This window comes from Sinocyclocheilus rhinocerous, unplaced genomic scaffold (assembly GCF_001515625.1).
Source record: "Sinocyclocheilus rhinocerous isolate Xijiao unplaced genomic scaffold, SAMN03320098_v1.1 scaffold97, whole genome shotgun sequence".
Lineage (NCBI taxonomy): Eukaryota > Metazoa > Chordata > Actinopteri > Cypriniformes > Cyprinidae > Sinocyclocheilus > Sinocyclocheilus rhinocerous.
The window spans coordinates 447825-465061 of record NW_015666183.1 but is presented as its reverse complement, the minus strand read 5'-3'; the positions used below and the strand labels follow the sequence as shown (position 1 = coordinate 465061).

The following is a 17237-nucleotide window of genomic DNA, read 5'->3' as shown; positions in this document are numbered from 1 at the left end:
ATAAACTGCAGAGCTAGCTGCAGAGGCAACGTTTCTCATTTTAGTAACTTGATTTACTAAAATAACTAAAACTGAAACAAAAATGAACATAAACTATATTAGACATATTTAAAAAATAAAAATTGGCTAAAAATTTAACCAAAATTATAATTAAAATGGAAAATAAAATAATAAAAATGAATTCAAAATATGAATACAAACTATAATGCTATATACTATAATGCTAATAACACTGATTATGAGGATAGTCTGCTTATATTGTGTTTAAGACAGTGCTGATTCCTCAGTTGCTTAGTTGACATACTTTTTTATGATTTTTTTAAAGTAATTTTTATGCATGAAGCTTTAATGAGCTCATGTTAATTTAAAAACTACATTCAGTGTTTGCACTCATAAAAGACTGTCACACTTTGGGACCATTTAAAATAAACTGAAAAATAATGAAAAACTAGCATATTCATATACACTGAAAAACATTGGTGGTAAAACAATTTTCACACAGTAATTGGTAGTAGATTTCACAATTATTTACAAGGAAACAGCCAGTAACACATTGAATTAAATGTGAAATTTTGAAGTGGAAAAATATTTTCTTGAAGAAATAGTATTTTCTTATAAAAACATACTCTTAATAATCTTTTTTTTTTTTTTACTGTGTAAATTTGAACCTAGATGATCTTGTGATAATACTCAAATTCTTTTTATATTTTTATAGAGTAGTACTTCAATTTGAGCAAGACCATTTGAATGTGTTAATGTGAGCGTATTTGACATCCTAAAACAGACTGGCAACCGTATTCTGCTTCTGCTGTGTGAACATAACCATACATCATCTATGCAAACCTTATGTTAAACAGAAGCTATACATATCTGTATCTCAAGATCTTCGACACCCATCTCTCGAAACTAGCACACTCTAAAAGTAGAAACTTCTAAATTTATGAACAGCCCCACACTACTTTGCATCCCTCTTGACATTCAGATGTGCATTAGGTGGAGAGAGTCATATAAAGAAAATGATATAAACAGAAGACTAGTTGTTGTTTCTGCTCAGTTACTAATAATAGAGAGATTTCATTGTGCTATTTTTATTAGGAAATCTTTATGAAACCTCCAAGTTCAGAATAACAGTTCCTTCCGGGCCTGTTGGCTATTGTGTGATAACCCTGTCAGTGCAAGTTTATAGATCTCAGAGCCACAATGCACATCTGACAGATGGATTTGACCTGGTCATCCCACTGGGCTGTGAGTGTGACGGTGATGAGTGTGGACTTGGTCCCAACCAACAACTGTTTAAATTTCACAATAATTCCTTGTAGTCGCATGTCCTCTGGCCTCAAACGAAATTTCTATACACAGACAGCCAAAATTGCATGGTAAAATAATGCTTCTATTCATATACTGTAGTTTGTTTAGTCCTAACTAAACTCCTGCAGATGTTCTTGTTAGTTAATTGGTTTTATTTCGGCTAAGAGTTATATTAGATCTGTCATCATCACTTAATCGTGTAATTCATTGCATCCTGCTCTGGTCTTGTAAATTCCCAAAGCCCAGCTGTTGTACCTGTTGGTGCCATTAAATTCCAGCAGATGTCTTATAGTGCTATATCAGATGGATTATTTCAATAGTGACAGGAAAACAAAGACAGTTTCTTAGGAGACACAGAATGAGTGGAAAAGCTTTATGAGACATCCAGTCAAAAAATGGAGTATCCTTGGGTTGTAAATGTAAAAAGAATGTGCTCTCCCAAGATAAAACATGTGCTTTCTTTCACTGCGTCTGCAATTCTTGTTTTTAATTTTCTGGAAAGCCTAGCCAATCAGAACGTAGGCTATTTAGAGCAATAGGCACAATGCAAGGGGCCTTGATCAGTTTGTAGTTCAAATACAGTGTTTTTTTTTCTTTTAAATTTCACCATTATAAAATGTTGCGCACTTCCACAAAATTCAGTTAAATATACATTAAATCTGGCAGCTAGAAAAATTAACCATTAAAGATATTACAGGTACTGTATGTAAAATTTTGGTGACTTTATATCTTAGTTTATTTATATCATTAAAAAAATGATATGAATGTCAAGCTAATTGAACTACTTAAATCTGCCTTGCACCTTATTATTTAAAGTATTTAAATATGATATCATCAGATGTAATTTAATATGCGGGTTGGTATTAATATATTATTATTCATACTAATATTTATTAATATTTTAAATCAGCTTTTTTATTTCATCTTAATTTTACTTTGCATTTTAGAAATGTTGTTATGTACTTTTGTTTAGAAATATTTATATTTAGCTTCAGTTTATTTATATTTCAGTTTTAGTTTTTTTTCTTAATTTTAGTACTTCAGTTAGCTACCAAGGCAACATTTCTAGTTTTCGTTTTTCATCTAATATTTATGTTTTATTCTATTCCATTCGTTTTAGTTAACGATAACAACATTGCAAGTATTTCTGTGGTTAACTTTTTATTGTTTTTAGTTCTGTAAGGTGACACATTTTTCTTAAGAAAATTGCTATTTTAAGTACATGTGTTGTCTTACGGAGCATTTTTTATATAATTAAATCAAATAGAGATTTCAAGCATAAATTATGTGGTATTTCATTTTTTGTTACACATTTTCTTCCAAAAATCTGGAAAATTACAGTTGTTCATAAATCTCTTTTTTCTGTATATGTTAATTTTATAGTAAAACAATTAAATGTTTTACCCTAACCCTAACATTTTAACATTTCTTTTGCTTTTTTCCTATGTGTCACATCATGTTAAGGCAGCATAACTACTCACCAGCCCACAATCATAAATTCAAAGTCTTTAAATCCTAGCTGGACTATGAATACTGTGGTTTCGTTCTAAAATCTCTCACTGATCTGTGGTGCAAAGCGTGGTAACAGGATTTTTTTAGGATGAGTACTTTGCCGTAACTGATTTAGTGCAAAGGAAAATTCTTCAGTCAGATTATCATCAAAAGGCATGATCGCCTCATACGGCTGGATTATCAGAGCCAACCCTCACAGGAGATGTTTATGTTTGCTTTAGCTGCTCACATCTCGCCCCATGCGTCTGATCACCGGCTATAAGCCCGTTAACACCCCGATCCCTCAGGCGCCTGCAGTGCTTCATTATTTACTCATTTAAAGCAGAGTTTGTGCTTGATGTCTTGGCTTTCCATCACAACATCATATTGTCTGCAGCAGAGTTAGGCTTCGTATGTGATGAGGCCGGTCTGCCTACGGAGGTCCCTGCAGTGCTGAGCTTTAACATTTCACTGACCGACTCATGTAGATGCAACTGTACAACTTCAAGAAATAAAGTGCAGATGAGTGTTGCCAGACGTGGCACATTTAATTAGGTCAGTAACGGAATTTTTAATGAATGCATAAGTAAGCCACGGAAAATCTCTGCATGGACTCTTTTGTGGTCGTTACATGTGCTATTAAAGGAAAAGTTCATGCAAAAATGAAATTGGCATCATTTACTCACCTTCATGTCTTGCTTCCTTTCGTACAACATAAAAGATGTTTGCATGTTCATGGGGATCTTTTGTTCAGTTTCCAAATAGCACCTTAAATGTAGACGAGATGAGAATGAGATGCTGTGTTTTGCTGGCGAAAACACTGAGAAAGATAGACATGTACACCACATTTCATATCATATCATCAGATACATCAACATAATTATCAGTGTGCCTCCTGCTGAATATCAGGTTTTAAATAGACGCCACATGGAGATGTATATGGCTGGTAGAGAGTGTGTGTGTGTGTGTGTGCTATATTAAGGTGTGTGAGCGTGTACCTTACGCTTTTTGTGACTTTCAGATGTGACAGTGTGCTAAGTGGAAGAAAGAATTTGCTTGAAAACTTGTGCATATCTTTCTTTAAAACCAAAACCACTCAGTTTGAATACTTTTTCTAATGGCATGCCATTTGTGTCCTTTTGAAGTATCAAAATACTTTTTGGTAACACTTCTTATGTTAAATAACAAAGGTTTGTGAATAAGGACTTGGTTTTGAATAGGACTTGTTTCAGATGCCACACATGTCTCTTTGTGAGTGCCGTCTCAATGGAAAGCTTTCATGGTGCTACGATCCAAACGTAGCTCCACTCTCCCTCAGCCAGCGCCGGGTTCAGGACCACGGAGAGCTCCTCTCGGCTCGGCCTGTCTCCAGGCAACCATTAGAAGTCCAGTGAACAGATGCAGATGAATGAAAATTTTCCCTCATGGCCAGAGCTACGTCCCCTCTATGCCTACCCATCAATCAGCAAAGAATAAAAAATAGACGTCACTCTCTTGCATCTCTCTACTTTATTGGACAGATGCCCTTACACGGGTACCGCATACATCTGAAGCAAGCAAACAAATGCTTTATTAAATGGGAATCAGAGCCTGATTTCTCATAAAAGCATGCTATTTGCAGAAGTGACGCTGGCTAGGCCACGTCTGAGTCACTTTGTGAGACAATGTGCTTGAGCATTTACCCCAGATCTGCATATATAACAGGATTTCTGCAAGGAGATGCTTTCTGAAAAGGCTTCATATTTTATCCTCTCGTTTTGATCCAGTAACACCAAGAATCACAAGAAGCTTTGTAAACATGACAAAACATCCTTGTTTATGTTCAGTGTAATTGTTAAAGGAATAGTTCAGCCAAAAATTAGTTTTTCTTCATCTGAACAGATTTTGAGAAATTTAGCTTTATATCACTTGCTCACCAATGGATGCTCTGCAGTGAATGGGTGCTGTCAGAATGAGAGTCCAAACAGCTGATAAAACATCACAATAATCCATAAGTAATCGACACGACTCCATCATTTAATATCTTGTGACGCGAAAAGCTGCGTGTTTGTTAGAAACAAATCCATTATTAAAACGTTTTTGACTTCAAACTGTTTTTTTTTCAGCAAAAAATGAGTCGTCTATATTGCTTTCTCCAGTGAAATGTTGTCTCATCTGAATCAGGAGAGAAATATGCACAGATCAGGCACGTTTACAAGCGAAAACAGGCTACAACAGTTCTAAAGAAATATGTTGGTTGATTTTGATTTCAGAGGGCAACAGGAGATGGAATTTTTCACTGAAGGAAGTGTTATTATGTATTATGGACTCATTTTGTTCAGAAGTGATGGTTTAAAGAGTAATGATGCATTTATTACAAACACCAAGTTTTTTTCACTTCACAATGTGTTCATTTTAAGGACTGGAGTAGTGTGGATTATTGTGATGTTTGGAATCTCGTTCTGATGGCACCCAATCACTGCACAGGATCCATTGGTGAGCAAGAGATGTATAATATTCACAGCTCAACTGTTACTAACCACTAGGCGCAGTCTGTCCATATCTATCAGTGTGAGAGCTGCAGTATAAAATGTGACTGTAACCATATCGCATTTATCTTAAAGCTGTTCTATGGGAGATCTTCCCCTCTGAATTCCCTTGTATTGCAGCGGTGGGGGTTTTTGTGATGAATGCTGCAGACAGGAGTACTGGGTTGTGTGGGTCAGATAGTTGAGATAAGTCTCACAGATGTTCTGTACTTTGTGCTAATGCTCAAGGATGATGGTTTGATAAAAAATGCTTTAATGTACATATAGATGCACCAAGGTCAAGTGCTTCAGCATTCCTTCTTTTACTGCGGCAGTGAAATTAATTTGTTTTAGTATAGGTTTTCATCTATAGTTCTTTGAAAGATATACTCTATGGATAAACAGTGCACAAAATTGACTGAAATTAAATTTGACAATGACCCCAAAATGTATTTAGATATGTAAGCCACACAAAAGAATAGTTCACCAGAAAACTGAAAATTCCCTGAAATTTACTCACCCTCAAGCCATCCAAGATGTTGATGAGTTTGTTTCTTCATTGAAACAGATTTGGAGAAATTTAGCATTACATCACTTGCTCAACAATGGACCCTCTGCAGTGAATGGGTGCCGTCAGAATGAGAGCTGATAAAAACATCACAATAATCCACAAGTAATCCACACAACTCCAGTCCATCAATTAATGTCTTGTGAAGTGAAAAGCTGCTTGTTTGTAATAAACGAGATGTTTTAAAATTCAAACCACTGTTTTCGACAAAAATACGAGTCCTCTATCTGTAATGTTGCTTTATTCAATCCTTTTTGGGTGAACTATTCCTTTAAAAATGTATGAATGTCATTGCATTAGTTAACAAAATACCAAACCATGTGGCATTTGTTTTACAAGACAGAGGACAGCCCATGCATACTTTTCAAGCAAAACGTTTTGAATTATTAAAAACAATATGGCACAAAATCACTTGCACCACATTACCTAAACTAGTGCAGCACCATTAATAGCTTTGCATGCAATGCCGATTCACAGAAAGTTCTGTTTGCCTGCTATATGTGAATTGTGTTTGTAATGGACTGCATTGAATTTATTTAATAAACGAGTTTCACAATTTGAGTTGAATTACTGAAATAAATTAACTTTTCCACGACATTCTAATTTATTGAGATGCACCTGTATATCTCATTCGAAGAAGTAGTTTGCACAAAATCAGTTTTAGAGAACAGTAATTTGGCAAAACAAAGTTCTGCAGTATTTTTGGAATACAGGATATGTTTTTTTTTCCTGTTTTACAATCCCAGGGCTCCAAATTATTTGCTGAATATCAAACAGGCACCACATTGTTCTACCCACCACGCTCGAGTCATTAAAGGCTGATTCAGAGAGAAGTTGCATGGATTATTATTGTTTGAAAACTAAAACCGACAACCTCAGTATGCAATGAGAACTCATTACTACAGGTGTTTGATTCTGAATTCTTCTGTGTTTCTGCAGATATTAACATGGCCGGTGAGCCGAAACCTTACAGGCCTAAACCAGGATCCAAACGGCCCCTGACTGCTGTCTACAGGTGAGCGTTTCCTGTTAAATATAGGCAGGCACTGTACCTATATATACATAGACTACAAATGGACTGTGCATTTTACTTCAGATAACATACTGCAGTGTAAATGAAATGCATTTGCTGCTCTTACATGCTCCCTTGTTAGGAGAGCTGAGGTAGAGCGGATTAAAGTCTGGTTTGTGTGGCTGAATGAAGCCGTCAGCACATTTGTCATATTATCAGGTTTAGATAACAGAACAGCCTGCAGTCTGTGATTATCAGCACATTCGTTCAATTGCTGAAGTTGCAGTTGTGTCTCGCAGGTTCGGTTAAATGGTTGAACCCTTATAGGAAGCGAAAAGCTCTCCAGACACGTCAGTGAAAACTAACCAAGCAGAAAATGAGTGAAAAATCAATGTTTGAAAAGGTATTAGGCATTTGCTGCTTTATTGACAAGCTTTTGTAGGGATTCAGAGCTTGTTATAGTGAACAATACATACTAACTAAAGCTAAATAAATAGTGACTGGACTGTGAAACAATTACTGGATTAGCGCTGTTTATGTTTTTGTCCATAAATGTAATGGAAATGGCTTTTGCACTTAGCAAATAATAATAAAATAATTTAATTACATATGAGCCTGAAATAGTGTCTAACCGAGGACTTGAGCTTTTTTTTTTTTTGTGTGTTATATGATTGTATTTTACTTTAGCTAATTCTGGGTTTTTAATTCTTTATTTCTTGGTCTCATTATATTTTTGAGTCTTGATTTGCATTTCAAATCAACTAATTCAAACCAATCCATTACGTTGTCTGAGGTAGGCTTAATTAGGAGAGTAGAACCGGAGCAAACCAACAAAGAAGAGCTTTGAATGTTAATTAGTTTGGAATTAAATGGTCAAAGAAATGAGGAGATGCCCATAATGGAATATGAGTTAGATGACCCGAAATAGTTTCTATAGTTGAAAGGATATTCATAATATGCATGACATATATTAAAATACACAACTGCATTAAGTTTGACCTTTTTCGCATCCCTAATTGTTGTCCTGATGTTGTTGTTGTACACAATTAATTATTAGTGCATGTTATCCTCTAGAAAAGTAAAATAGAAAAACATAAATAAACAATCATATATTTATAAATTACCATTAACTTAGAGTAATAAACAAATTAAACCTTAAGAGTATTTAACCTATAATTATTTATAATATATATAATACATTTTATCAAATAAAAAAAATGTATATATTAAATACATTTTCATATTTTATATTTAATTATAAATATTTACTGATTTATTTTATTTTTTTAATATGGCAACACTTTAACACTTTATATTCGTTATATTTTATTTTATGAGCTGAAATAAAAAAAAAAATGTATTTTGATTTGTGAGTAATGTAACAGAGTGTGATGGAAGAGAGCTAAATGGTTATGTGTGTAAGCTAAGATGATGAAGACGAGGGGCAGGTTTAGGCCTCAGGTGTAAGGCATGATTATATATATATATATATATATATATATATAATATATATATTCATATATATTCATATTTTATATTTAATTATAAATAGTTACCGATTTATTTTATTTTTAATATGGCAACATTTTATATAACATTTATTATATTTTATATATTTATATATATTATATGTATTTTAAAACTAAAATAATAGAATTTTTTTCCTCTGATTTGTGAGTAATGTAACAGTGTGATAGAAGAGTGCTAAAGGGTTATGTGTGTAGAATAAGATGGTGAAGATGAGGGGCAGGTTTAGGCCTCAGGTGTACGTACGGTATGATTTGATAGAAATTAATGTACATGTGTATAATGGCTGTGTATGATCTGACAGAGATGGATGTATATGTGTATAATTACGTGTATGGTTTGACAGATATTAATGTATATGTGGATAAATGTGTATGTGTGGGGAATGTTGAGAAGACAGTATGGGGAGAAGGGGAAAACTTAGGACTAAGTTAGTTCATGAATTTATTCATCATAGGTGTACAATATTCAATATTCTGTAAGATTTCAATGTCCCATGATGTATCAGATACCCTTTTATTAGCACTTAGCAAAGAATAATAGAATCATAGTAATGAGAAAATAAATTATGGATTTTTGGCAGTTCAATTACTTATGAGCCTGAAAGAGTGTCTATCCAAGGACTTTAGCTTTTTTTGGTTCTTTTTTTTGTGTTATATGATTGTATTTTAACTTTAGCTGATATTGGGTTTTTAATTCTTTATTTCTCGCTCTCATTATATTTTTTGAAATTCATTAAGTCTTGATTTGCATTTCAAATCAACTAATTCAAACCAATCCATTATGTAATTTGAGGTAGGCCTAATTAGGAGAGTAGAGCAGGAGCAAACCAACAAAGAAGAGCTTTGAATGCTAATTAGTTTGGAATGAAATGGTCAGAGAAACGAAGAGATGCCTATAATAGAATATAACGAGTTAGATGACCCGAAATCATCCTCATTCCAGTTTGTACAGTTGACAGGATATTCATAATATGCATGACATACTGTATATTTAAATACACAATTGCATTAAGTTTGACCTTGTTTGCATCCTTAATTGCTGTCCTGATGTTATTGTGCACAATTAATCATTAGTGCATGCATGGAAATAGGATTATGGAAATAGGAAAACATAAATGAACAATCATGTATTTATAAATTAACATTAACTTAGAGTAATAAACAAATTGAACATTGGCGTATTAAACCCATAATTTAATTCTATAATTTAATTTCTATATACTTACAGTGTATATTATATGTATTTTAAAACTAAAATAATAGAATTTTTTTCCTCTGATTTGTGAGTAATGTAACAGTGTGATAGAAGAGTGCTAAAGGGTTATGTGTGTAGAATAAGATGGTGAAGATGAGGGGCAGGTTTAGGCCTCAGGTGTACGTACGGTATGATTTGATAGAAATTAATGTACATGTGTATAATGGCTGTGTATGATCTGACAGAGATGGATGTATATGTGTATAATTACGTGTATGGTTTGACAGATATTAATGTATATGTGGATAAATGTGTATGTGTGGGGAATGTTGAGAAGACAGTATGGGGAGAAGGGGAAAACTTAGGACTAAGTTAGTTCATGAATTTATTCATCATAGGTGTACAATATTCAATATTCTGTAAGATTTCAATGTCCCATGATGTATCAGATATAGTGTTGTGTTGCATGTGATTGGTGTAAGTGATTTTAGATGCCTGGAAGTTTGGTGGAAAAAACACCTAAGAATAGATAGTATGCGCAGTGAGGAACTCAGCTTGTTTTTATTTGAATGATTTACAATAAGCAAAACTGGAGAGCATCCCATCTTCTGTTTGACCTGCCAAGATGCTCAGCCAGCCTATAGCACAAAAAAATGACGTAAAAAGCAAATATGTAAGATTCAACACAATTTATAGCTACTCAAATAAGCTTTTCATTTGAACTCCTTTTAAGATGTTCTTAATAACATTTTCAAATCATGCAACAGAACATTCTGAAATTCATATTCATTTTCAGTTCAACTTATGGCTCAAAATAGCATTTTCATTCATTTTCTATTGCCCTCCACTGTACATGAAATAAAAATGACTGAAGAAGCATCCCTGTTGCTTACCTTGTCAGTTGACATTATAAGTCTTCTGAAGAGATGTTTGGTGCTGCTGGTGCTCTAAAGGGTTCACACAAAGTTTACTGGTTGAAGTCGAAGTAGGGGTCACACACAAACTGGAGAGTGTCTGCCTCACTGTCAGGATCTAAAACAAGCCAAAGTCTTAACTCCAGGAGGTTTCTCACTGTAATTAATAAACGAAGCCGCTTTGATTGCTGCTGTAACTGTGTTTATGGGAGCTCTGCATGCTGTCTGAAGGCTGAAGATATTATTGATTTGTCTGTCAGCAGGGTGTTTAAATAACGTGTAGATGGATGGGATTGTTGTCAGATTATTTGAGTTTAACACATTTAAATCTCAGGTATTAATTGATTAGTGTTCAAATGTAAAATCTTCCTGTCAGAGTCTAAATCAAGGGGCTAATTTGCCCTCCATCACATCTTGACATAGCAAATCGCACTTTACACTGTGCCTTTGTTTTGTCTTTTTCAGTGGTTATGAATTTGATTATGATTACTACAGGGATGATTTCTACAATAGGTATGTATGCATTTATTTACCATTAATTTGACTGCACACATTTTGAAACACTCGAGTCCTTCAGCAGCATGATCTTTCATGTATGACTTTAAGCTTTGTCAAATGACAGTATGTAAAGATAAAAAGATGCATACAAATATATGAACGTAATTAACTATGGCATTAAAGGGGTCATATGAGCCTATTTCAAGTTTTCCTTTCTCTTTGGAGTGTTACAAGCTGTTCGTGCATATATAAGATCCCTAAATTTGCAAAGACTAAAGTCTCAAACCCAAAGAGATATTCTTTATAAAAGTTAAGACTTGTCCACGCCCTCCTAAAACGCCTCGTTCTAACACAACGCAACGCGTAAAAAGACAGTATAAGTCATTATAATAAGTAATTATGTCCCCACTGGATGCTACAAATGCCTCGTTTATAATGGGTTTTAATGTTTTTGTCTCGTCGCGCCTGGACACGGCATCACAGTATGGTGAGGGGCGTAACATTTTAGTCACACGCTTGAGGTATTCGGCCAATCACAACGCACTGGATAGCTGGCCAATCAGAGCACACCTCGCTTTTCAGACCGATGAGCTTTGTAAAAATCGACGCGTTTCAGAAAGGCGGGGCATAGAGGAGAAACAATAATGTACAGTATGTGGAAAATAATGTGGAAAACTTAAACCGCATAAACACATTGCATTACATCAAAAACACAAAATAATGTTCTTTTTAGCAGCATCATATGACCCCTTTAACAGAAAATCAGTGATTTTATTTATCTTAAACACCTACAGTTCGTCCTTGGAAGAATTTAAGAGAAAGCCGATATTGTGGATGAAAATTCATAAGCTTCAAGTAAATGGAGCTCGTCTTTAATTTCTAAAAAGCCCTGTTTTATTTCGCTCTTTTCCTTCTTATGATCTCACCTTTTATTAGCAGAGACATTTACTAAATGTCAGCTGGGTGGAGAGCTGTGAATATCCAGGAGAGATTGATGCGAGAGCAAGGGCATGTGCCTTTGTTTGACATTTTCTTGTACCTCTTTTCTTTTCTGTAACTTCTTTTGAAAAATTCGCCTGCCATGATGACGAATTTCAAAAGTAGCTCCGCTAATTGCAGGGAAACCAGAAACTAGGAGTCAGAAATGTTTTCGGGGGTGAAAAACCTTTAGAATTCCATATAATTCAGAATCAAAAGCCTGGTTTTGAGTATTATAAACTCTGCACATCTTCTTTGGTTCTTTTATCCGGTTAGGCTCTTTGACTATCATGGACGGGTGGCTCCTCCTCCGAGGGCAGTGATTCCTCTGAAGCGTTCGCGAGTGGTGCTTCCATCCACTCGACGCGGGAAGAGTTCGTTCCCTATCAAAACCTCCTCCTCCTCTTCCTCAAGACCCCCATCATCATCATCGTCCTTCTCCTCTGGGATGAAATGTAAGCCATAATAAATGTCACATAAATGTCTAAATATAAAGAAAACGTAGAATTCAATACAATTTCACAAAATAACTTGCTGTCTATAGAATAAAATATTTAACTGCAATTTATTTCATAATTTTATTGAGTAAACACAATGTTGAATTTAGATACATCTCTTTTCTCTTCACAATAGTACACACTGTCCTGTTCTCCTCTCAGCCTGTCTGAAAGCACAGACACCAATATTAGAGTACATGCAGTTATAAACAAACACTATTTCAGGCTCAATATACAGAAACAAGATATTCTGTTTTCTCAAACTTCATTAAAAAGCACAGAAAATGCTATGAATTTAATGTAATATGTATAAACATATAAATATAATATTTTTTAATATTTATATATTATCAACTGCCTGATTTATTTTGATGTTGTCATAAAATACCTATTTTTCCAATATAAAGTTAGATATCTAAGTGTTCAGCTTTATCTGCATACATACAGTATACTGGCGTAGGTGATACTATAAAGCAAATCTCAACTGTTTGATTTCTTGTATAATTGCAAAATGAAAGCTAAATTATCTCCCTACTCGACTCGGCTAAATCCAACTACAAGACATGAAGGTATTACGATATTATAAACATTAACATCATGATTGTCTGTAAAGCTGCTGTGAAACAATATGAAGAGCACGATAAAAATAAATTTGACTTGACTTGTCTGAAGATTGCAAATGCCACTTGGGAAAAAAATGTCATGAATGCCACTTGACTTGGTATTTTGGCAATGACATTCATGCGTTTTCATACTTCTACTGCAAAAGGACATTAATAATACAGTGCATGTTGCAGGAATCGCTCCCACAGATCCACAATGCGCTTTACATCGTTAAATCACTGAACTCTGGCTTTGACAGTCTGTGGCACACTATATGAAATCCATGAGCTTTATTCCTCACTGCCAACTACTGGTTTGTTGTCTGGCACAGGCGAAACATGTCGGTCAGTAGCTCTCTCTTACAAGTTACACCGAGTGAAAAGAGACGTTTTATATTTCATGGGAGCAAAAATCAAGAACATATTGATTTTTGCATTAAGCACAGAGCATTCTGAGACTTGCGGCTGTCTGAAATGCTCCTTTAATTCTGCCTGGGATGCGAGCCAAACGGCAAGACAGAACATCATGCGCTCGTGTTTGTAAATTAGAATTCATAACACTAATTCAGATTTTATCTCTAACCCACAAGTAGCAGCTTTCACAGCATCTGTCAGCATCCCGCCGTCTCCTCCGAGCGTGGAGCTCAGAAGTCGAGATTAGCCGTGGTGCATGACACTAATGCTCTTAGCTGTAGTGCTGTGGCCTCTCTGGGGGCTTTTCTTATATCAGTGCAATTCACGGGCAAAACTATCAATGGCATGTACACAAAAGTGCCACTGTTTACCTTAATCTGCATTTCACTGGAGTTCTCCCTTCTCTTCACAGTGCAAACTGGAGCTTAGCTTTATACCACACCGAAATAGCATTTCATTTGGCTCGAAAAGTTTACTTTGGCTGTTTTGCTCAAAACCACTTCCTGTCTTGCTAATGAAAATGCAGTCGTTCTCTGTTTTTTCATTGCCGCCAGAATACACTGATTGTTATGTAGTAGAGGAGATGTGAAAACACAACTATTGCAATTTGTGTCCCAAATAGAGGTCAACCACAAACTAGAGTGACATGAATAGCAAAACCTGTTTTATTTGCCTCTGCCTGTGAAATAATTTCTGGAATTTGACTTGTGCTGTGACATGCATCTCAATATTTTAAACAGGATTTTGCTAATTCTATTATGCATGAAGCTTTTGTGGCCTCATATTAATACCATGAGCCTGCATGGAATATTTGGACTTTTTCATTTGTCACACTATAAAGACCATTTAAAATTAACTGCCGGCAAAAGGTAATTATTAAATTTTTTAAAATAAAAACCAAGTACAGGATATTAGAAATAGGGCAGACCAGGGCTAGTAATCAAACTTTTTATTCCACTGAATATTTCTCAGGGTAAGAACATTGCAGATTTTTTAATGTTTTTGAATGAAGTCTCTTATGCCTACCAAGACTGCATTTATTTAATCAGAAATACAGTAAAAACAGTAATATTGTGAAATATTATTACAATTTCAAAATACTGTTTTCTACTTTAATAAATTTAAAAATTTAATTTATTCCTGTGATGCAAAGCTGAATTTTCAGCATCATTACTCCAGTCTAAAGTGTCACATGATCCTTCAGAAATCATTCTAATATGCTGATTTGCTGCTCAAGAAACATTTCTTATTATCATCAGTGTTGAACGCAGTTGTGTTACTTAATATTTCTGTGGAAACAATGCATTTTTTCTTATGATAAATAGAATACGTAGATTCTATGATAAATGCAAAGTTAAAAAGAACAGCATTTATTTGAAATGGAAATCTTTGTAATATTATACATGTCTTTACTGTCACTTTAGATCAATTTAATGCATCCTCGCTGAATAAAAGTATTTATTTCTTAAAATAAATAAAAAAAATAATATGATATTATGGGATTCAAATCTTGTTTAAAGGACAGAATTCACAGAAGTGATAATGCATCCTCGCTGAATAAAAGTATTTATTTCTTAAAATAAATTTAAAAAATAATATGATATTATGGGATTCAAATCTTGTTTAAAGGACAGAATTCACAGAAGTGGCTATAATTAAGAGAGCTTAGAAATGACCTTACTGAGATATAGAGTTTGTGACAGCTAGTCCCTGCCTCCCCTAGACTTTCCATTACATTTTAATCTAGAGTCTTGATCTTGGAAAACAACACGTTGTGCGTCATAATCCACCGCATTTCATGTACGGCGCGTCACACATCCTCTAAAAGATTCACAAGTAAACAGCTTGAAACAAGTGATAAAAGAGAAAGTTTTACCAGCCGTTGTCATCTGTCAAAAACAAATTGATGCTCAGCTAGTGTTTTGTAGGTTGCCCAGATTAAAACTCCTTCAGAATTCACGTTTGCAAAGCTTTAAGGCCATTTTTGGACATGTGTTGTATTTGGAGCTTCGGAGCAATTTGAATGGTTGCACACAGACACGTTCATTGAATTTCAGTAGATACGACGCTCCGTCAACTAAACACCTACACACGCAGAGCTTTCTGCCTCGGGCGGGTGACGGCAGGTGACACCATTTTGTGAGGTAGTGGAAAAGCTGGCAGCGGTGTGACAGCAGTGCTGGGTCACGCTGTGTTATCAGGGCTGAAGGCGGTGACAGCAAAACGACAAGCTTCAGCTTTCTCAAGGAGAGGAACGGCTCGAAAAATACTGGGAAATACAGACTAATGAATTTTTCAACAAAGCATTTATATGTATCCTGGAGCTCCAATTATCATGAAGAAGCAGGTTTTTTGTGTCAAGAGGTGCAGCTGAAGGTTTGTCATAGAGGTCCATTCAACCCACGCTGCATTTTCCAGTCATTTTTCAAGCGTCGTTTAGTATACAGTATTAAAGTAGTAGATTTTAGAAAAAATATTAGTTTTTGCCTCTGTCAGTCAAAATAGTTCCTGAATGATTCATTTTTTTGAGAATTATTAAATAACTCTGCCATAAAGATATTGCGTCCCTGAACAAATGAGCTTTTTTAAACAAATTCACTTGAATGAATGATTCGGTGACTCACTCATAAAGTCTACTGTTTTGTTCATGAATGAATAAACTTGTTAAAGCAGATTAGTTACATTTTTGTATTTAATAAATTCATGTAAATTAACAAGGTATTTAAACGGATCTATTAAATGAATGATTCAAGGACTCATTCATAAAGAAGCCTCTTGGTTAGTTCCTGCGTGAATTAGTATTTTTGGTTGAATTAACCATTCAGGGACTCTCTCATAAAGAAATTAGTCACTAAAATGACTAAAACAAATCACGAAAATGAATGATTCAGTGGCTTAAAAAAAAGGTGTTTCGTTGGTGAATGAAACAATGTTTTTGAACAGATTGATTATAAATAATTCAAAGGCTTAATCATTAAAAACAGTTACTTGAGTTTTTGAATAAATCTCTTGAATTAATAAAATAAATTATTCAAGGACTTGGTCATAAAGAAGCCTCTTGTTTAGTTCGTGCATGAATTAGTATTTTTGTTGAACAAATTGGTTGAACGAAACATTCAGTGACTCTCTCATGAAGATAGTCTGGTATTTCACAAATGAATTAGCATTTTTATACAAATCGCTTAAATGAATGATTCAATGACTCATTAAAAAAAGTGTTGTTTCATTTGTGGATGAAACAGAATGTTTTTGAACAGATTGATTGAATGATTCAAAGGCTTTATCATAAAAACAGTCACTTGAGATTTTGAATGAATCTCTTATGTCATGTCAGGACCACTATCGTCAAAGATGATTGATAATTAGCATACAGTTTGGATTGGCGGTATGGTTCTGTTCTGGGCAAGAACTCCCTGCGCATCCATGCAGCCTAGCATGAATGAGAGCAGGGAGAGCAGCGATAACCCCCCAAAACAAAACCATATACTGATATCCCCCAACACAAACTGATAGCAAAATCTCAAAGCCTTAAGCAACAAGCATGTTGCCCTTAACCAAATGACCAAAACAAGTATGTTGCCAAAACCTGCATAACCTGTAGCAACAATCATGTTGCCTTTAACAGATGACCTAATGAGTATGTTGTCAATACCTTAAAAGCTTAAGCAACATGTTCTCAATAACACCAGATAGACTTAAGAAAAACATGTTTCCGATTCAACTA

At 34.7% G+C, this 17237-nt stretch overlaps 1 protein-coding gene across 4 annotated transcripts in view; it reads left to right on the top strand.

Moving 5' to 3' along the window:
• Nucleotides 1-17237, top strand: part of ralyl (RALY RNA binding protein like) — a 133519-nt gene that overhangs the window by 101141 nt on the left and 15141 nt on the right. For 3 of the 4 annotated variants that reach the window (XM_016543382.1, XM_016543383.1, XM_016543384.1), the window contains exons 3-5: nucleotides 6814-6889; nucleotides 10990-11037; nucleotides 12277-12455. In XM_016543382.1, the coding sequence (XP_016398868.1) occupies nucleotides 6814-6889; nucleotides 10990-11037; nucleotides 12277-12455 (303 nt within the window). The remainder of the gene's footprint in view (nucleotides 1-6813; nucleotides 6890-10989; nucleotides 11038-12276; nucleotides 12456-17237) is intronic. The other variant, XM_016543385.1, reaches the window with a different exon arrangement.